We start from the raw sequence: 23166 nt of genomic DNA on the forward strand, positions 1-23166 counted from the left end.
CCCAGCACAATTTATTGAAGAGACTGTCTTCTTTCCATTGTATATTTTTTCCTGTTTTGTCGAAGATTATTTCACCATAGAGTTGAGGGTCCATATCTGGGCTCTCCACTCTGTTCCACTGGTCAATGTGTCTGTTTTTATGCCAGTACCACACTGTCTTGGTGATCACAGCTTTGTAGTAAAGCTTGAAATCAGGTAACGTGATGTCGCCAGTTTTGTTTTTGTTTTTCAACATTTCCTTAGTAATTCGGGGTCTCTTCTGATTCCATACAAATTTTAGGATTATTTGCTCCAGCTCTTTGAAAAATACCGGTGGAATTTTGATCAGAATGGCATTAAAAGTATAGATTGCTATAGGCAGTATAGACATTTTAACAATGTTTATTCTTCCAATCCAAGAGCATGGAACGGTCTTCCATCTTTTTGTGTCTTCTTCAATTTCTTTCATGAGTGTTCTGTAGTTCCTCAAGTACAGGTCCTTTACCTCTTTGATTAGGTTTATTCTCAGGTATCTTATGGTTCTTGGTGCTATAGTAAATGGAATCGCTTCTCTAATTTCCCTTTCTGTATTTTCATTGTTAGTGTATAAGAAAGCCACTGATTTCTGTACATTGACTTTGTATCCTGCCACGTTACTGAATTGCTGTATGAGTTCTAGTAGTTTGGGGGTGGAGTCTTTGGGGTTTTCCACATAAAGAATCATGTCATCTGCGAAGACAGAGAGTTTGACTTCTTCCTTGCCAATTTGGATACTTTTTATGTCTCTTTGTTGTCTGATTGCTGTTGCTAGGACTTCTAATACTATGTTGAACAAGAGTGGTGAGAGTGGCCATCCTTATCGTGTTCCTAATCTCAACGGGAAGGCTGCAAGCTTTTTCCCATTGAGGATGATATTTGCTGTGGGTCTTTCATAGAGAGATTTTATGAAGTTCAGGAATGTTCCCTCTATCCCTATTCTTTGAAGCGTTTTCATTAGGAACGGATGCTGGATTTTGTCGAATGCTTTTTCTGCATCAATTGAGAGGACCATGTGGTTCTTCTCTCTTCTCTTATTGATTTGTTCTATCACATTGATTGATTTGCAAATGTTGAACCAACCTTGTAACCCAGGGATGAATCCCACTTGGTCATGGTGGATAATCTTTTTAATGTGCTGCTGGATCCTGTTTGCTAGGATCTTGTTGAGAATCTTTGCATCCATATTCATCAGTGATATTGGCTGAAATTCTCCTTTTTGGTAGGTTCTTTGCCTGGTTTGGGGATTAGGGTAATGCTGGCTTCATAAAAAGAGTCTGGAAGTTTTCCTTCTGCTTCAATTTTTTGAAACAGCTTCAGGAGAATTGGTGTTATTTCTTCTTTGAAAGTTTGGTAGAATTCCCCAGGGAATCCATCAGGTTCTGGGCTCTTGTTTTTGGGGAGGTTTTTGATCACTGTTTCAATCTCATTACTAGATATCGGTCTATTCAGGTTGTCAATTTCTTCCTGGTTCAATTTTGGGAGTTTATAGTTTTCCAGGAATGCGTCCATTTCATCTAGGTTGCTTAGCTTATTGGCATATAACTGTTGGTAATAATTTCTGATGATTGTTTCTATTTCCTTGGTGTTAGTTGTGATCTCTCCCTTTTCATTCATAATTTTATTAATTTGGGCTTTCTCTCTTTTCTTTTGGATTAGTGTGGCCAATGGTTTATCGATCTTATTGATTCTTTCAAAAAAACAGCTTCTAGTTTCATTGATACGGTCTACTTTATCTCTGGTTTCTACCTCATTGATCTCTGCTCTAATCTTGATTATTTCCCTTCTTGCATGTGTAGTTGGTTTGATTTGTTGTTGATTCTCCAGTCTTTAAGGTGTAGAGACAGCTGGTGTATTCTGGATTTTTCAATTTTTTTGAGGGAGGCTTGGATGGCTATGTATTTCCCCCTTAGAACCGCCTTTGCTGTATCCCATAGGTTTTGGACCGAAGTGTCTCCATTTTCATTGGTTTCCATGAATTGTTTAAGTTCATCTTTGATCTCCTGGTTGATCCAAGCATTCTTAAGCAAGGTGGTCTTTAGCTTCCAGGTGTTTGAGTTCCTTCTGAACTTTTCCTTGTGATTGAGTTCCAGTTTCAAAGCATTGTGATCTGAGAATATGCAGGGAATAATGTCAGTCTTTTGCTATCAGTTGACTCCTGCTTTGTGACCCAGTACAATGTGTACTGGAGAGGATGTGGAGAAAGGGGAGCCCTCTTACACTGTTGGTGGGAATGCAAGTTAGTGCAGCCACTTTGGAGAACAGTGTGGAGATTCCTCAAGAAATTAAGAATAGAACTTCCCTATGACCCTGCAATTGCACTACTGGGTATTTACCCCAAAGATACAGGTGTAGTGAAAAGAAGAGCCATCTGTACCCCAATGTTTATAGCAGCAATGGCCACGGTCGCCAAACTGTGGAAAGAACCAAGATGCCCTTCAACGGATGAATGGATAAGGAAGATGTGGTACATATACACAATGGAGTATTATGCTTCCATCAGAAAGGATGAATACCCAACTTTTGTAGCAATATGGACGGGACTGGAAGAGAGTATGCTGAGCGAAATAAGTCAAGCAGAGAGAGTCAAGTATCATATGGTTTCACTTATTTGTGGAGCATAACAAAGAACACGGAGGACATGGGGAGATAGAGAGGAGAAGGAGTTGAGGGAAATTGGAAGGGGAGATGAACCATGAGAGACTATGGACTCTGAAAAACAACCAGAGGGTTTTGAAGGGGTGGGGGAGTGGGAGGTTGAGGAACCAGGTGGTGGGTAATAGGGAGGGCACATACTGCATGGAGCACTGGGTGTGGTGCAAAAACAATGAACACTGTTACACTGAAAATAAACAAATTAAAAAATATATCATTTTTAAAAAATTAGGACACTTAGACTTGCCACAGATTCAAATTATGGAATTCATTTGTAGCAACTTGCTCAATAATAATGAAATTCTGAAATTAATGTAACTTCATATACTATTCATGCATAGCTCATCATAAAAACCACTAAATATGGAGCAGTTCTCTAATAATGTTGCTTATGAAAAGTAAGAATTTAACATTATCTCTTTCTTTCTTTTGAAAGAATTGGAGTTTTCTCACCCATATTATTTAAGAGAAAAACTGCTCTGTTGCTCTCATATAGAGGATGTTCATAAAATCTCATGAATAAATTTTAAATTTTACTCTTTCAACCACAGTTCCTTTCATACCTTTTGGAAATATGAGTGGTTGCTGTAGCTCTCATTGGCCAATTTCTCAAACTCTGTACAGACCCCATTGCCTTACATTAAAGTTCCTGTGGGGTCAAATGTCATCTGTCACATTGGTATCAAAACACATCATAACACTCAGCATAATCACTTCCAGTCCCATCCATGTTGCTACAAAAGTTGGGTATTCATCCTTTCTTTTTTTTTTTAATAAACATATAATGTATTTTTATCCCCAGGGGTACAAGTCTCTGAATCATCAGGTTTACACACTTCACAACAGATAGAGTCAAATATCATACGGTTTCACTTATTTGTGCAGCATAACAAATGACATGGAGGACATTGGGAGATGGAGAGGAGAAGGAAGTTGAGGGAAATTGGAAGGGGAGGCGAACCATAAGAGACTATGGACTCTGAAAAACAACCTGAAGGTTTTGAAGGGGCGGGGGTGGGAGGTTGGGGGAACCAGGTGGTGGGTAATAGGGAGGGCACGTATTGCATGGAGCACTGGGTGTTGTACAAAAACAATGAATACTGTTACGCTGAAAAAAATAAATAAATTTAAAAATGTTTCCAAAAAAAAAAAACACACACACACACATCATAACATTTTAAACCTCTGGAAAGTCCTAGTGGGTAAAAACCTTTTAACTGTGTTTACTGCAGTGTTTCCCACTTTTTTCGACCACTTCAGGAAACATTGGCTATCCAATGTTTGCTTTCAAATAGTTTGAATGTTAGAAGAAAACATCATTTACTTGTTATACCCATTGGAGAAGCTAGCAAGATAGGAAATAACTAGATATATATCCAAAGCCATATAAAATTAAGGAAAAAAAACAATTATTTTCAGTTTCACAAATTGTGAAGTTCAGATGAAAACAGAAGCATGAAAAGCTCTAGGACATGTGAAGGTCATGTGGGCACTGTGAGAACTCAGGGGCCTCCTCTCACTGTGGAGGGGAAAGAGAAGTTCTTGGGTCCTGATAGGCCCTGCAACCCTATCCACTCTGGAATTTGTTTTATCTTTGGGCCTTTTATCTTTGGACCAGATCTTGATGTAGCTCCTCCAAACCATACACCTTTCTGTGGGTCTAGCAGCTCCAGCAACAGCCTGCTTGGTAGATGTCTGTCCTTGAGAGATTGGTAATATGACAATGAGAACAGTTGCAGGTGTTCCTTCAACAAAGAGTGCAGAAGTAATGATAAATTCTCTGAAAAAGACATAAACTTCCTAAAAAACTGTTTTTCTATTCCTACATCAAGTTAAGAGTTAACTGGGTGGTTGAATGCATATGTACATATTAGTTAGGATAGATAACTACAGTAACAGACAGAGAAATGTTACTTTGATGCTCTTATTTCCTGTTTCTCTGATACACCCAACTTCTAAAACTACTAACTTATTTGTATCCACACCTGTTGTTTCCTCCTTCGTTCTTTCCTTGATTTCTCTCAGTTCCCCCAAGGAGGTGGGAACCTCTTTTTCCTTTGCCAATTATTTTCTCTCTTTCTTCCCTTCAGTATCTTATCATCTACAAACGTTGTCCTATTAGAAGTAAATGTTCTTTAGTGTGCCTGTCTTTTTTTGAAGTCAGGTTGTTGAACTGTAGTTTACATGTAGTAAAATTCACTCTTTTTAAAACATAGTTTGGTGAGTTTTGACAAATTTATTGTTGTGGAATCACCACCACATTCAAGAAGTAGAAGCTTTCATCACCCCAGCAAGTTCCTTAATGCACCTTTGCAGTCAGTCCTGCCCTTCTTCCTCAGCCCTGACAACTCCTGATCTGGTTTTCTTCCTTATAGTTTTGCCTCATCTGGATTGTAATGTAAGTGGAGGCATACAAAATATGGTCTTTTGGATTTATTGGCTTCTTTCACTTAGTATATGTTTTTGAGATTCATCCAAGTTATTATATATCTCAGTAGTTCTTTTTATTGTGAAGTAATATTCCATTGTATGGATATTCCATTATATGGATATTCCATTCATCTCATGATGAATATTTGTGTTCTTTACAGTTTCTGGCTATTATGAATAAAACTGCAGTAAATATTCACATATGGGTCTCAGTGTGGACATAAGTTTTCATTTCTCCTAGGAGCAGAACGATTAGATCATATAATAAGTATATGTTTAACTTTATAAGAAACTCTTATAAGAAACCTCTTTTCTCCACTGGCTATACCATTTTGTACTTCCCTCAGCAGTTTACAAGAGGTCTAGTTCCTCTACATTCTCACCAACACTTGGTATATTTAGTCTTTAATTTAGCCATTCGATAGGAGTGTAGTGGTGTATCACTGTGATTTTAATTTGTATTTCTCTAATGAGTAATGATGTTTTCTTGAGCTTATTTGCCATCCCTGTATGTTTGTTTGTTTTCTTTGTTTGTTTTTCCTTTCAGCGTAACAGTATTCATTGTTTTTGCACCACACCCAGTGCTCCATGCAATACGTGCCCTCCCTATTACCCACCACCTCGTTCCCCAGCCTCCCACCCCTGACCCTTCAAAACCCTCAGGTTGTTTTTCAGAGTCCATAGTCTCTTATGGTTCATCTCCCCTTCCAATTTCTCTTAACTCCCTTCTCCTCTCCATCTCCCCATGTCCTCCATGTTCTTTGTTATGCTCCACAAATAAGTGAAACCATATGATACTTGACTTTCTCTGCTTGACTTATTTCTTTTTTTGTTGTTTTGTTTTTTTTTTTCCATTTTATTTATTTTTTCAGCGTAACAGTATTCATTCTTTTTTTTTTTTTTTTTTTTTGCGGTGCCATTCTACTTTCTCATGTATTTTTTTTTCTCATTTTATTTATTTTTTCAGCGTAACAGTATTCATTCTTTTTGCACAACACCCAGTGCTCCATGCAAAACGTGCCCTCCCCATTACCCACCACCTGTTCCCCCAACCTCCCACCCCTGACCCTTCAAAACCCTCAGGTTGTTTTTCAGAGTCCATAGTCTCTTATGGTTCGCCTCCCCTCCCCAATGTCCATAGCCCGCTCCCCCTCTCCCAATCCCACCTCCCCCCAGCAACCCCCAGTTTGTTTTGTGAGATTAAGAGTCATTTATGGTTTGTCTCCCTCCCAATCCCATCTTGTTTCACTCAGCATAATCTCTTCCAGTCCCGTCCATGTTGCTACAAAAGTTGGGTATTCATCCTTTCTGATGGAGGCATAATACTCCGTCGTGAATATGGACCACATCTTCCTTATCCATGTTGAAGGGCATCTTGGTTCTTTCCACAGTTTGGCGACCGTGGCCATTGCTGCTATAAACATTGGGGCACAGATGGCCCTTCTTTTCACCACATCTGTATCTTTGGGGTAAATACCCAGTAGTGCAATTGCAGGGTCATAGGGAAGCTCTATTTTTAATTTCTTGAGGAATCTCCACACTGTTCTCCAAGGTGGCTGCACCAACTTGCATTCCCACCAACAGTGTAAGAGGGTTCCCCTTTCTCCACATCCTCTCCAACACACGTTGTTTCCTGTCTTGCTAATTTTGGCCATTCTAACTGGTGTAAGGTGATATCTCAATGTGGTTTTAATTTGAATCTCCCTGATGGCTAGTGATGATGAGCATTTTTTCATGTGTCTGATAGCCATTTGTATGTCTTCATTGGAGAAGTGTCTGTTCATATCTTCTGCCCATTTTTTGATATGATTATCTGTTTTGTGTGTGTTGAGTTTGAGGAATTCTTTATAGATCCTGGATATCAACCTGTTGTCTGTACTGTCATTTGCAAATATCTTCTCCCATTCCGTGGGTTGCCTTTTTGTTTTGTTGACTGTTTCCTTTGCTGTGCAGAAGCTTTTGATCTTGATGAAGTCCCAAAAGTTCATTTTCGCTTTTGTTTCCTTTGCCTTCGGAGACATATCCCTGTATGTTCTTTGGTGAAAGATCTTTTCAGATCTTTTGTCCATTTTTAAATTGAGTTGTTACTTATAACAACTCATGAACTCTCAGAACTCCATATGTTCTTAATACAGCCCTTTTTTAGATGAGTATTTGTAAATATTTTCTCAGTCTATAGCTTGTCTTTTCACTTTAACAATGTCTCCCCAAGAAAAGATGGTTTTAATTTTTATAAAGTTCAGTTTATCATTTCATTGTGATTCATGATATTCACTTAGTAATCTGAAATCACAAAGATTTTTCTCTTTTATGCTAAATGTGGAAATACGAATGTAAATAAAACATACAAAGATACTTGTCTTCATTTTTCTCCTGTGTTTTCTTCTTACAGTTTTATAGTTTTAGCTCTTACATTTAGGCAAGTTAATCTTTTGTAGCCAAGGATTAAAGTTTAGTTTTTTCATTTGGATTCTGAAATGCCATTTGTTGAAATTACTGTGCTCCCTTACTGAATTTTGGTGCCTTTATTGACAATTAATTAAGTATAAACATAGGGGTTATCCTACATGCTAATAAAGACCTCCCTCAGGGTGCCTGGGTAGCTCAGTTGGTTAAGCCTCTGTCTTCATTCAGCTCAGGTCATGATCCCAGGGTCCTGGGATCAAGTCCCACATCCGGTTCCTTGGCTCAGAAGGGAGACTGCTTCTCCCTCTGCCCTCCCCCTTGCTTGTGCTTGCTCTCTCTCTTTCTTGCTCTCAAATAAATAAAATCTTTTTTAAAAAAATTAAGACCTCCCTTAACTCAATATGCCCATTCATCTATAAGTTCACTTCTACATTTCCACAGCCATTTATTTAAAAGTAGTCTAGACTATTTCTGCCTCCTCACTTCTTCCTCCTCACACTGGGCTCTTTCTCTACCATTCCACTAAAACTATTATTGCAAGAATCACAGTGGTCTGTGTTCTGAATAGCCAGGAGACATTCTTGTGTTTGTCTCCTGTGATTCTCACTGACCTTAGAACTCACCGACTCCTCCTCCCCCCACCCCGCTTTCAGATATTTTCTTCCCTTGACTAACATAACATCTCACCTCCTCCTTATTTTTCTTGTTTTTCTATTGTCCCCATGTGTCTACTTGGCTAGTTCTACCTTTTATTTTTCCCCTAAATATCAACATCCCTCAGGATTCTGACCAAAGCCCTTTTTCCTGCTCCTTCTATGCACATTCTCTCCTTATTGCCATCCAAACCTCTGGCTGAAAAAAATCTCAAGTTTATATCTGGCCCAATATTTTTTTAGCTTCATTTCTGCATATTTGTCTACCAGGATCACAAGCTCTATGAAGAAAAATACCTTGTGTGTATCTTGTTCACATTTATATTCCCACGTTTAGCACACAGAACTTAATAACTATTTGTTGACTAAATGAACAGATGAACACATGAACAAAGTAAGCAACCTAGAAAGTTGATATTATATCTTATAATTCTAGGACAATATTTTAATATTGACCTCTTTACTGATACCACATATACGTGGCGAGTACATGACCATGGGCACAGGAGAAGTAAATTGCTTTTAGAATTTTAATTTGATTACTTTAGAAATGTGGTCTTTGCCATGGCTCAGTTCTCCTGTTGCAGTTGATGGGGAGGCTTGGGATGAAGAGGTGGAAAAATTTGAGCCTGGGCAGGAGCAGGCAGGAGTGAGAGAGCAATCAGACATCGCTCCGGATGTCACAGACACTGTATCTCTGGTTTTTTAATCCAGTAATTTACTTTAGAGTTAATCTGTCTTGTTTGTGGAATAGAATGTTTTAATGGCCCTATGAAATTCTGATTGCAACTCTAGTTATAACACATTATTTCTCTTTGACTTTTTCCTCAAATTTTTCTAAGTCCCTGTAACGTTTTTTTTTCTTAGTCCTGAAATGATTCTTAAGAGTTCTATAGGAAGATGTAAACTGGGTAATACAGATAGTTTTGGCTCGAGTATGGTGGATATTTTTATGATCTGAGTGTTCACATCAGAGAATATATATGCTTGTTATAGGCCTATGTTATGACTGGAGCTTTGCGGGTATTTGGAAAATAATAGAAGATACAGTCTTCATTGTTCCTCTCAGGGAGCACATACCTTTATGGAAAGGAGAGCTGCTGCCAGCAGAGAAACAGCAACAGCTGTTAGGCAGTTCGTAGTGTCCATTGCATGCTGCTTGGCAAGAAAAATAGTGTCCCGACATTAGACATGTACTTTTGGCCTTGCCTGTCACTAAGAGCTGTTCTGACAGTGTTTAGGGTTTCTCTATAAATGCCCTTTTTATTTGTTCTGGAGCATGTGGTCCCTTACATTTTTCTGTCTCTCTCTCCTACATTTCAGTGAGCGGTTTCTGGTGAGACTGAACAAGAATGGTGGGCCAAGGAATCCAGAGAAGATAGAACGAATGTGTGCCCTTTTTACAGTATGTGCAAATTCTCTTTCCCTTCTCTGCTGTTGACTCTACCCAGGGGCCTGCTATGTGGATATTGTCACCCTAGAAACAAGCATTTATTCTTACCTCCCTTTATTCTTACACACTAGGGAGATTAGGACTTGATTTATGTTTCTATCAGATTTTAATGAAATATTTAAAGAAAACTGAAATCAGCTATAGTTTTTAATTGAGTTTTTTATTAAAGAAATATAATCAAATACCTTTTACTAATGTAGATTTTAGAAGCTATTTAATATAACGGACAAAATCTGAAAGAAGTCTTTCTTACTATTCTTATTCAAGGCCACTGGGAATTTCTCTGATGTAGAAGTATAATGTCTCTAAAGGCATCCACCAAATTTACAGCTTTGCAGTTTTTTAGTGAGTGCATATAAAAAGAGACAAACTAAGTAGTTCTTCTCTCTTACATCCAAATGGAGGGTCTTTTCCTACTGTGATCTATACTTTCATTTTTTCCGAATAACCATGTAGTCACTCATGGTCTCCAGGGTCACAATCTCAGCAGCTCAGAGAAGACATAGTAATCTGCTTCTGGAAAGTGCTCAGCCTAACAATACTACATTGCCTTGTGTATTCCTCAAGTTGATTCTGAGTTACTAAATGTTTTTTTATTTAAAGAAAACTAGTGTGCAGCTTTGTTTATTTATTTGCTGAAGGAGAAAACAAGACTGTGTTATAATTTTAAACCAGTTTTGACTCTTGTGGAGTCTTTGATCTGCTTCAGTATTAGTGAGATACATTAAGACCCATTAACGCCAGAAGGTGTGATAGTCTCACAGTGCCTCTGCCCTGGTGTGGGGTGCATGATTGATGGGTTACAGTCAGGTGTCTCAGAGCTTACGGTGTACCTCTTAAACACAAATAGGATTTCTCTAGGCATTGTATATGTGACTTTCTCTGAAAGATAAAACTGGATTTGTTTACCCGTTTTACTGATACCACATATATGTGTCAAGTACATGACTTTTTTTCATTTACTACCACTTTATGTTTCAAAGCTTCAAACAGCATTAGTGCAGAATCAGAAGCCATTTTCACAGGGACAGTTTCTGTTGAAAATTCTCCAGATGTACAGAAACATTTGTAATTCTGGTTAAGCTAAAGTGATTTTTTTAGCCCATCTTGGAGCTCAGCATTCAAACTTTAAGAGACAATGCAGGAAGAAAAAGCAGGTAAAGCAGACCCATGAAGACAGTTAAGGGAGTTGAGATGATTTTTCTGGGGAAAGAAACACTATTCCTTCAGTGGGAAAAAACGAGGGAAAGAGTATAAGTTGGAATTTAGGTTAGGATACTGGGAAAGAGCTTCTGAAGTAAGAGTGTGTAAACACTGAAGTGGTCCTCTGTGGCCACCTTTCTGAAACAGAAATAGGAAGAAAAGAGACACCCATCTGTCTAGAATGCCTCACTGACCTTAGAAGGTTTTTCTAGATCCTGATTCCCTGATAAAGCAGCAAAAGAAATCACTGCTTCCTTGTTCTCTGGCATTGCGGGTAGAGCTGTATGCATGGCTATCCTTGAATATGATGAGTGTGGTCCTTGTCTCTTGAAAAATGAACTTAATTATATGATATTTGAATGTAATTACAGTAAATTGAAATTTTCATTTTGTAGCATTTTAATTATCTGTATGGGCCCAGAGGCCTAAGCTGTAGCTGTGACTTTATAAATCAAAGATGCACATAACATTCATGTGCTCTTATTCTGCCACAATGGGAAGACACAAGCTGCTAAAAATACCACTTCTGTAGTTCCCTTTGCAGTACAGCCCTGGTTTGTTTTTTAAGATCCTAAAGAGTGATTTGAGAAATTTTTACAAAGCACATGAAATTTTTTCAAAAGATTGTCTTATCCAGGATATTCATGTTTTACTTTAAGCAATGAGAAATATTAATTTTGGTGGAACCTATTTTCTCATCTAAGACTTGAATTCCTCCTGTGAGCTAAAGGAGTTTTCCAGATTGACATATGTGCTACAGAGTTGGAGAGTAAAGCAGGAAAATGCAGCCACAGCTATGGTCAGTGCCAACTTGATAGCTTACCTTTTAGCAGCAAGAAGAGGGAAGCCTACAAACTGAGCGGTTTTACAAGATTACTCAAGCAGACTCCAGAGCCATGTTAGAGACCAGCACATTATTCATGACTCAACCTTGTTCTCTGTAAAATCAGGGTTTTTTTCTAACCTTGTCAGATTTCAGAGCTTCCTATCCAGAAAGAATTTTATCCAGAAAGAGGTGTTTCATATTTATGTGAATGTCTAATACAGTGCCTGTCTAATACAGTGATTTCCTAACTTTCGTGATAAACAATGGCTATGTGTATGCGCGTGTGAGAACATGTCTGTGAATTTACTTTTTTAGTAGACATCCAGTGCTTCACACACAGTCCCTGGCAAATATGAAGGCCCCAGTAATGATTTGTTATAAAAGTAAATGAATATGTTCATTTTTTATTATATTTGAGTGACCAACTCAGAAAATTAACTTGTGTTTTTTCCCCTGCATTCATTGGCATTATATTTTCTACATTTATTTATAGCTTCTGCTTCCTCTGTAGCATAAGCATGAATAAATTGGCCTTGTTTTGTTTTTGCAAATCCCATTTTCTCTACAGAAAAAGGGCAGTTCAGGCACAGGAAAGTGAGTTGACTTTTCCATGTTTCAAATGGAACATCAGGAACTGAGTCCAAGATGCTGAGCCCTGAGCCACTCCCTTATAACTACCATGTAGTTGGGAACCAGCTTTTAATTATGTGGGATTGGAGGTATGCTTCAGAGAGTAAATAATTCAAACTCTGCTCACCAAATGAATGGTGGGAATCCCTCTTCACATCTTGGTTTTACAGGTCTAGTGAGTATTTTAACGTGGATAGCCACACTTGGTACTTAGTCTTGAACAGTGAGTGTTTACTAACTCTGTGGTAACTGTGTTTAACCATGTACTTATGTTTAATAAGATCGCTTTCACACTGAAATTATGTGGGACTCACAAATAATAATTTCACATAAAATATTTTTTGCATCAATTATTCCCATTTTATATTTATTGACTTAAAATAAATACCACAGAGTTCTGGGTACCAAATACAAAATGGTCAGAAGGGGCCCCTACTCCATCTACTTGGAAAATACCATAAATTATATTTCAGTTTTCTTCCTTTCATTCACTTAGAACCAAGAAAGAGGTCCTGTACTCATGTGTACAACTGATCTGATTAGTGTTTGATCATTGGTAACTGACTTGAATTTGTAGATACAGAGATTAAACATCATACTAGTTATTTGATAGTTTGGCTTAACACAGTCCAAGCTATGTAGAAAGAACGATTTCATTTTGAAATGTGTCAAACATTTCTATATTTTTCAGTAAGTAGACATATTTCAATCCCTGAAAAAGCACAAACAAGTGGTAATCTGGGGTTTTTTTGTAATTTTTATTTGTTATTTAGTAGCCATTTTAAATGGGTGTCAAAATACAGAGATATCTGAGGGTATCATTTTAAATTCCATTTCTAAATTAAAGGAAGTGGTGAGATGGAGCCTGAACCATCCTTTTTCAGTTTCAAAAGACAACTTTCATGTAAAAATATTTCTTTGTGATTCCAGAGATACACATTTATCTTAAATTATTTTGTATCCTATTTCATTATAAGCACACTTTGTTATTCCATCAAGAATTTGGTAAAATGTCATAAACATCTAGAATCTAAAAGTTTCAATTTCACCATTGCACATTATTTTTTAATGTCTCCTTTCCTTTCATATGTTTAGGACCGCTCTAACAGGGCAGAGCTGGTCTATGGTAAGGCGAGCAAAGCACAGCTTCCTAAGAGTGAGACCCCCTTTAACTTTGCGCCTTGGGTGCCTTGCTTGCCTTACCCAAGTCCTAACCTTGCAACAAGGTATAAAAATAAAGCAAACATGGGGACTCTGGATTGCAAAGCTCATTTGAAATTATAACTGTCACTTGATTGTCCCTTTCCGTGCCTTTTTAAAACAAGACAGCATCTGGGACCAATCAAAAGATGAAGGATGGGAAAGACAGGGAACTAACTAAGGGACCTTTTCCTAGAAGCAAAAGGGAAATCTTGAAAAACTGTCCCATTAAGGACTGAGGTTATTCCATTAGTCGTCATTAATTCACAACAGTGTCTCAGTGAGCAGCGAGCTGACCTGGTGAGAAGTCTGAAACAGAGTATATATTAAAGTTTTATTATTTTAAGTACAACATGCTAAAGTAAAATACATACCCATAAATGAACACTTTATTTCAAAATGTGTTCTAAACATAAATAATTTAATGTATAAAATTATTTTTTCATAACTTTAGTTTTAAAAATTACTGATTGGATCAGATCATTTACTTAAAGGATGCCCTTAGAATTTTCCAGATAAGATTATTTTCAGCTTTATGCTTTAGTACAAATGATGCATATCTAAAGTTAGAAATGGAGATCAAATTATTGAGGTTTCACTAAGGCCAAATTAGTCTTTTCTCAAGAGAACATATCTAGTGTATAATAATCATTGTGGACCACAGAATAAACATAAAATTAGTAAAGAGTAAAATTTTAGAATTTCAGTCATTAATAAGCTTTATTGGTTTTTTCCATTTTTTTGTTCTGCATTGAACATTTCTTTTGTTACAAAATGTTTTTTATATGATGTTAGAATAAACATGGATACGGCAATATTATGAAGATTTCTAATGTGAGAACCCTTGTTCTCACATCTGTTGGCTATTCTAAATAAAAGCTGGGAAAGTATTATCAATAAAATAACTTCCAGAGGCAGATAAGTTATTCACACTTTGGCCGCAGGAATCTTACAAACCACTAAACCACTGTGTGCTATAGTCCCCCTCCCCACCTATAACATATGCTAAAAGTAACAAAAACAGATGATTATGAGGTTTTAAATGAAATTTTAATTATTTTCAGTATATTCATTGCCTTAATTTTCTTGTTTTTTTTTTTCTTTTCTTAGGATCTGAGCAGCAAAGATATGAAGAGAGATTTATATATAGTTGCCCATGTGATACGAATAGGTACTGTCGACCTTATCCGTTCACATGACTAAGACCAGCCCACCTTGGGATAAGTATCTACTACTATGTTTGAGCTTTCTCATCTCCATAGCTCTTACCTGTAATGTCAGGTCTCAGGACGGGAGTCCAGCTTGTATTGGAACTCTGCCTTAAGCTCAGCTGCTATGATAGCTGAATTTGACATGAATGAAAGCAGTTTTTTTTTTTTTTTTCACTTGAAATCCTCTGCTCCCTATTTGGTTTTTTTTTTCACTTTTTTTTTATTTCTTTTCAGCATAACAGTATTCATTGTTTTTGCACCACACCCAGTGCTCCATGCAATACGTGCCCTCCCTATTACCCACCACCTCGTTCCCCAAGCTCCCACCCCCCGCCCCTTCAAAACGCTCAGGTTGTTTTTCAGAGTCCATCGTCTCTCATGGTTCATCTCTCCTTCCAATTTCCCTCAACTCCCTTCTCCTTTCCATCTCCCCATGTCCACCGTGTTCTTTGTTATGCTCCACAAATAAGTGAAACCATATGATACTTGACTCTCTCTGCTTGACTTATTTCACTCAGCATAATCTTTTCCAGTCCCATCCATGTTGCTACAAAAGTTGGGTATTCATCCTTTCTGATGGAGGCATAATACTCCATCGTGAATATGGACCACATCTTCCTTATCCATTCGTCTGTTGAAGGGCATCTTGGTTCTTTCCACAGTTTGGCGACCGTGGCCATTGCTGCTATAAACATTGGGGCACAGATGGCCCTTCTTTTCACCACATCTGTATCTTTGGGGTAAATACCCAGTAGTGCAATTGCAGGGTCATAGGGAAGCTCTATTTTTAATTTCTTGAGGAATCTCCACACTGTTCTCCAAGGTGGCTGCACCAACTTGCATTCCCACCAACAGTGTAAGAGGGTTCCCCTTTCTCCACATCCTCTCCAACACACGTTGTTTCCTGTCTTGCTAATTTTGGCCATTCTAACTGGTGTAAGGTGATATCTCAATGTGGTTTTAATTTGAATCTCCCTGATGGCTAGTGATGATGAGCATTTTTTCATGTGTCTGATAGCCATTTGTATGTCTTCATTGGAGAAGTGTCTGTTCATATCTTCTGCCCATTTTTTGATATGATTATCTGTTTTGTGTGTGTTGAGTTTGAGGAGTTCTTTATAGATCCTGGATATCAACCTGTTGTCTGTACTGTCATTTGCAAATATCTTCTCCCATTCCGTGGGTTGCCTTTTTGTTTTGTTGACTGTTTCCTTTGCTGTGCAGAAGCTTTTGATCTTGATGAAGTCCCAAAAGTTCATTTTCGCTTTTGTTTCCTTTGCCTTTGGAGACATATCTTGAAAGAAGTTGCTGTGGCTGATATTGAAGAGGTTACTGCCTATGTTCTCCTCTAGGATTCTGATGGACTCCTGTCTCACATTGAGGTCTTTCTAAGATGCCTATATCTCTGGCATCCTTGGATGACAATCAGGTGGTACTGGAGAGGAGCCTGGAATTCTTGGTCTGACTGGTATTTTCTGCTGTGCTTCAGGCCGGATGCTCCTCAATGACTCAAAGAAAGGCCCTGCTCACCTACACTACCGGCGACCATATGGTTGTGCTGTCCTGAGCATCCTGGATGTTCTGCAGTCGCTCACAGAATTAAAGGAAGAAAAGGATTTTGTTCTTAAGGTTTACACGTGAGTAATAGATATCAGAAATATTAATAATTTACAACATAAGACATTCCAGTACTACCCTTGAGAGCAGCAGTGCTCAAGATTTGTGGGACACAGAACTACCAGAATATGTAGGATAGGGAGTTTATCAAAAATGCAGAGATTTTGATCTAAGGTCTATACTTTTAATAAGTTGCCCAGATGATTCTGAAGCAGCGAAATTCAGAAACTTCTATCCTAAAATAGAAGTCTTTAGTATAGATGTCTATACTACCTCTTCTATCTAGGATTAGCCAACATTACTATATAGTTACAGGAAAAACTAATGATGTAATTTCTCCTGTGTTTTGGATATAAAAGAATCTTCTTTGTCCAATACTACCCCCCCAACTATTGTACCTGAGCTAGGTACTGACACAAATTGCTTCAAAGAATGATCACAAGTCAAGTTGAAGAAAAGTAAATTTTTCTGAGGAGCTGTGGTTTCACTCCCCATTTTTGTGACCACAGATCCATAAGTCACACCCAACTAGCCATGGCATTATTTTTAACGTTCATTGACCAGGGGTGCCCGGGTGGCTCAGTGGGTTAAAGCCTCTGCCTTCAGCTCAGGTCATGATCCCAGGGTCCTGGGATCAAGCCCTGCATCTGGCTGGCTCTCTGCTCAGCAGGGATCCTGCTTCCTCCTCTCTCTCTGCCTGCTTCTCTGCCTACTTGTGATCTCTGTCTGTCAAATAAATAAATAAAATCTTTTTAAAAAATGTCCTCCATGGGGAGATGGAGAAGAGAAGGGAGCTGAGAGAAATTGGAAGGGGAGATGAACCATGAGAGACTATGGACTCTGAAAAACAACCTGAGGGTTTTGAAGGGGCGGGGGGTGGGAGGTTGGGGAAGCAGGTGGTGGGTAATAGGGCACGTATTGCATGGAGCACTGGGTGTGGTGCAAAAACAATGAATACTGTTAGGCTGAAAATAAACAAATAAAAAAATGCTTATTAACCAGCGGATCTGACTTGTAGAAGCAGTGCATCTCCTTCTAATTCTTGTTAAGCAATAGAAAAAAATAAATGAAGAAAAGGAACAGAATTCAGGCACATCATCTGTCTTTGCTGATATAGACTTAAGGATGAATAGTAGTGCTGAAAACATGATCTGTGGTGAGTTTAGTGAGATTTTACAGTAAGTGTTTCTAACTATGAAAATTTTTAAAAAATCTGTCCTTTTTCAGTTTTAACCCAAAATTATTTTTCAAAATGAAATCTAATATTGTCCATCACCATGTTAATGTATCTTCACTGTAATATTGCATGAATATTTTTCTGTATTCTCTGTTCTGATTCAGGCAGGAAATGAACTCAACTCACAATTACACTTAATTTTGCCCTTTATATAGCAACCACATTTTATTAATTTCAAAATAAAAGTCCAGACCTCCTTATTATCTATTTTGCCTTAAGCACTGTTCTGTTCAGAGTTGTGTACATCTATGGGATGAGGATCTTCCTTTGGAATACTTACCTCCAAGGGAAATTTTGGTGGATTTTCTCTTCCTTTCATGCATCAGTCACAGACTCTCTCCGTATACCAAATCTCTTCATTAATGGCTGATGGGAATGGTTTTTGATTACCTTCCTCCCTTTGAAAAGGACTAAACAGGAATCCAAAATCATCATCATTATCTCTTACTCCACTGTGTCCTTCCCAAGGGCAAGGGGTTTATAGGTAGCACTCGGGAATCACATCTCTTCGCATGCATCAGCTATTCCTTTCTTCACTGCAGATTCTCATTGTGGATGGGGGCTTGCACAGCATCCCTCTTGAAATCATGCTGTCAGGCTTAATTGGCCTAATTGCTTCTAAAACAACAGATCATTATCAAAAAAAATTTTTTGAAGGACTACTAGAATCAAAGTGTAGGATAATTTTTCCACTTGAAAATACTAAGCTTGCCCAGTAGACTTCCAACTGCATGTTTGCAAAATTGATTTTGTGTACAGGATTAGTGTTTTATATCCACATCAGTCCAGTGAATCTAGCCCCTAGGAGAAGAAATATTTTCCAATAAGTTTCATGGCCCATGTTTGTTAGATTGAATTAGAAGCTTTAAAGTTTCAATAATTGCTATTGATAGTGCTTTAGCCTTTGTTAGGATTTTTCAAGAATAAAAAACCCCTTGTATAGTTTTAATCAATGAATTGGCAAGATATCTCATTAGTTATTGACATTCTCATCATTTCTTTCATTATTCAGTCAGCCTCAACCAGAGAAGATTCAAACTCCAGTATGTTTCTTGCCATAGCCATTCCTCTAGCTTAACAGATATTAATATCATATATGTGTGTGCATGTGTGGTGAAGGTCCTACATCATTTTAAGAAAATCTCAACAGGAAGCTGGGGCATGAAAACCAGGTTGCTTGCCAAGGAGCCAAAAGCCTGAAAAATCACAAATAAATCATCACCATATGCAATTCAGTCTGATATAGATATCATCTGTTTCCTCTTGGCCAGAAGCACTAGGGTCATAGGCAGGCATACGGCAGGTCGTATGGCTCTAGGCATGCCTCTAGGTCGAACCTAGAGCCTAGGACACAAAAGGAGAGGAGTGCTGGAAGCTAAAGCCAACACTAAGGTGAAGTCAAGGTGCCATAAATAATGCATGTGACCAAACCCAAGATGCTTCTGCATATGCAGTGACCACTTTCCAAATTCACAGTGTGACACCACCTAAATAAACATTTTTACGCCAACCTTAACAAAATAGATAACTACTTAGAATATTAACTCTACTATGTTAGTTATATTTTAAATCATATTATATAAAATGTATATTATCCATTACATATTCAATCACATGTTATATAAAATTGAGATAAGTATTGAATTTTCCCTACTCTCACATGTTATGAGAAAATTTTACTCAAGTTCATCATACGCAACCATGTCATCAGGACTTTATCAACATTGGAGACACTTCCCAAGTCATCTCATACAGTTTTCCAGGGCATGGTCTTTTACTTCCATCAAGCTGGTTTTGATACATCACTCTTTGAATCCTTGGTGATGCATTCACTGGAAGTTCATCTTGATGCTCAATTACATTTTTGCTGAATATTTGGATACTTGCTGTTTCTCTGTCTTTATTTGTCCTGTAAGACCCATGTATGTGACCTTAATAATACAGGTGCTTACTATGCTATGCTGCTTTAAAGGTGAGCTTTACAGCAACACCCAGTTCTTCAATTTGGAGGTCATACCCAAGGGTAATTACTAAATCAGTGTAGTTTTGCTCTTAAAAAAAAAAAGTCTTTAACCAATGCTGCCAGATTAGTTTTATAAGCATCTAAAACTTGCATCGATTGAGATAATTTCAGGCTTATGTAACTTACCCAAAATACTGCTGTGACATTCAAAATGAAGGGATTCAGAGAATGCCCCATAACACGACAGGATTTGTGAGGGTGGAAATATAAGGTGGCAATCTCTTCTTTATGTAATATCTGGAAGGGACCCTCTCCTTATATTTGAGGTAGACACATATTTCCTCTGAACACTGACTTTTGGGGTCTTTGTTTCAAAAGCACCTTATCCATGAAACTGCCTCAAGTTAAGAGTACTTGTTTAGGAGCCATTCTTTTTTTTTTTTTTTGAAAGACAGAAATTACAAGTAGGCAGAGAGGCAGGCAGAGAGAGAGGAGGAAGCAGGCTCCCTGCCGAGCAGAGAGCCCGATGTGGGGCTCGATCCCAGGACCCTGGGATTATAACCTGAGCCGAAGGCAGAGGCTTTAACCCACTGAGCCACCCAGGCGCCCCTAGGAGCCATTCTTAAATGAGGCCCATTCTTAAATGAGTGAAGGGCCATTGGGCCATCCTCATTTTAATACAGAGTAAAGAAGGCTCAAGTCTTTATATATACAACAACATCAAATGAAAATACTGCTTCTCACTTGCGAGTCAGTTAAGGAAGTAGCTTTTACTTCTCTCTCTCCTAGCCGAGGCCTTCCCAGTTTTCCATGGATCATTTCCTTCCTGATTTTCCATGGATCATGATCCACTCAGAACTGTTATCTGCTTTGTCTATTGTCAGTGTATGAGCGTCTGCACCAAATGTCTGCTCAGGCCTTTATAAAGAAGACCTAAATCCAGTAGGTCTGTGCCCACGGAACTACTCTGTTTTTTTTTTTTTTAAGATTTTATTTATTTATTTGGCAGAGAGAGATCATAAGTAGGCAGAAAGGCAGGCAGAGAGAGTGAGAGGGAAGCAGGCTCCCTGCTGAGAAGAGAGCCCGATGTGGGACTCAATCCCAGGACCCTGAGATCATGACCTGAGCCGAAGGCAGCGGCTTAAACCACTGAGCCACCCAGGCGCCCCGGAACTACTCTGTTTTGACTTGCAGTGCCCACCATCTCTAGCCTTGGAGCCCAGTTAGATTTGTTAGTGTGTTAGTGCCTGCTGCAAAGCAGAACTCACTAAATAATGATCCAGAGTAAAGAAAGTCAGCTCAGGATGACTCCTGTTCATATGACAGTCAAAAGGTTCATGACTCTAACACAGATATAAGTAGAAGTAGTGGCACATTGAGGGCCTTTCTGTTCTCTGCCACAAGCTTGGAAAACACACCTGCATTCTCCCTCCCTTTTCTGTTGTGCTGCTTCTCCAGGAAAGTCACATTGAACGAATGATGGCTCTAAGAGTAGACAAACAGAGAGCTGCCTTCATATAACGACTTTGTTAACTGCTTTAAAATAGTCAGTGGTAAAAAAATAAATAAATAAATAAAAAATAAAATAGTCAGTGGTATGTATGATCCCATCTTGTTTTTTTTAAGATAACACTTTCTTCTATTAGATAGATGGATAGATTAGATAGATGAGGTGATTGGTAAACAGAAGCTGTGAGATTTGGAAAAATCACCATAATTCCCTGAATTTCAGTTTCCTCATCTACACAATTGAAGAAGAAAAGGGATAAAGTAATATAAAAAATAAAAAAAATCCACATGAACTAGTGAATCAAACAGGGAAAAGGTGGTAAATAAACAAGAGGACCAGTGGTTCAGGAAATGAGGCCTAACCAAATAATGGGCATACTGCATGCCATCTAAAAAGGAGTATTTTTTGTTTGTTTGTTTGTTTGTTTGCTAGTGACTCTTGACTACAAGTAAGCTCCACTTTTACATCTAAATTACAAATCCTATAAAATTCCATGCATACTATCCTCATTACCCCATGGTAATCACACAAAATTTGCCCAATAGTCCATGTACTTCAGTTTAAAGGAAGTTGACCAAATTCAGCCTTCTTAACTGGTGAGAGGAAGCAGCTCCAGAGCCCAGGTGTCCTTGCTAACATCTCTACCTCCAGCTTTTCCAAAAAGCCCCCTTTTTCCTCCACAGGGATAGAAAGAGTATTTTATACTGATACATGATGGAATTTATAGTGGAGATCTAATTGTCATGACCCTTATGCATATAATAATGACTCAAAATTATTATAGTCAGTTTACTAGAAATAGAAAGAGAGGATAAAACTACAACAAAATCAAGAGACTTTAATGTGTCTCTTGACATACAGGGAGACAAAAATAAATAAGGACGGAAATAAATATTTAAATCAGGTAAATAACTCTGACTTAGAGAATCTGAAAAAGGTTGACATGACAGATACTAACAGTCAGCGTCTTTGAATGCTCAACATGGGCTGTCATACTCCTCTTTTATAGATAAGGAAACAGGCACAGAGTGGTGAGGCATGTGCCTAAACAGCCTGATTAAGAGACTATGCTCTTAACCTCTTGCCATCCTACCTCCAACTAAGTTGAGCACAATTTGTCATCTAATTTAGGACATTCTGAAGTCAAAAGGGGTGCTGTTGATGCCAGGACAGCAGGTGTAAATGGAGTATCCCAGCTCGCCAGCCCATATGGTCTTCCCAGCTCTAGACAAATCTTTTATCCAATAAAGAGAACACATCTTTTCCAGTGCCTATGGAACATTTATAAAAGTTATTCACAGCAAAAATTTCCATAAATTCCATAAGGCACAATCCATACTCTCTGATCACAATGCAATTAGCATATAATGCATCATGTTTAGTCATCCAAAAGGGGAAAAACAAATCATCCTGATATCAAAAAAGATACTTGACAAAGGTCAATCTTCATTCCCAATTATTTAACAGTTTTAGCTTAGTAAACTCAGAAAAAATTGCTGTTTATTGCAGTTTGAGAGGGTTACTAGATAGCAGTAGATTGGTTCTGAGATCAAAATGTTAAGCAGGTAGAGATAAAAATGGATATACAATACAGAGTGGCATAGATAGACATTTATAATGTACCTATATATACATATGTGTGTGTATATACATGCAAGTAGCACAGATAAACATTCACTTTTATTGGCAATAAAACTCATTTGAGATCATGGTTTGGATCTATGAGCCACATGGACTTTTGTATTTGTTTCCTGTGGCTGCTATAACAAATTATTGCAAATGTGGTGATTTATAACATAGAAATTTATTCTCACAATCTGGAGGCCAAAAGTCTGAAATCAGGATGCCAGCAGGATCACACTCCTTCTGGAGGCTCCAGGGGAAAATATGTTCTTTGCATCTTCTGGGAGCTGTCAGCATACCTTGACTTGGGGCTTCATCACTCTAATCTCTGCTTCTGTGGCGACATTCCCTCCTCTTGTCCTATCTTCATTTTCTTCTCTGCTGTGTCTTAAGTTCCTCTGCCTTTCTCTAAGCACATTTTTCATTGAAGTTGGACTCATCAAGATTATCCAGGATTATCTCCTAATGTTAAAATCCTTAAATTAATTACATCTGCAAAGATCCGTCTTTCAAATAAGGTAACATTCACAGGTT

General features: G+C 38.1%; 1 protein-coding gene across 7 annotated transcripts in view; it reads left to right on the forward strand.

Annotated features, from left to right (window-relative positions):
* The window catches only part of DOCK3 (dedicator of cytokinesis 3), a 608703-nt gene that overhangs the window by 471333 nt on the left and 114204 nt on the right, over nucleotides 1–23166 (forward strand). For all 7 annotated transcript variants that reach the window (XM_045990868.1, XM_045990865.1, XM_045990867.1 and 4 more), the window contains exons 10-12: nucleotides 9483–9564; nucleotides 14582–14642; nucleotides 16172–16319. In XM_045990868.1, coding sequence (XP_045846824.1) covers nucleotides 9483–9564; nucleotides 14582–14642; nucleotides 16172–16319 — 291 coding nt within the window. The remainder of the gene's footprint in view (nucleotides 1–9482; nucleotides 9565–14581; nucleotides 14643–16171; nucleotides 16320–23166) is intronic.

Source organism: Meles meles, chromosome 20 (assembly GCF_922984935.1).
Source record: "Meles meles chromosome 20, mMelMel3.1 paternal haplotype, whole genome shotgun sequence".
Lineage (NCBI taxonomy): Eukaryota > Metazoa > Chordata > Mammalia > Carnivora > Mustelidae > Meles > Meles meles.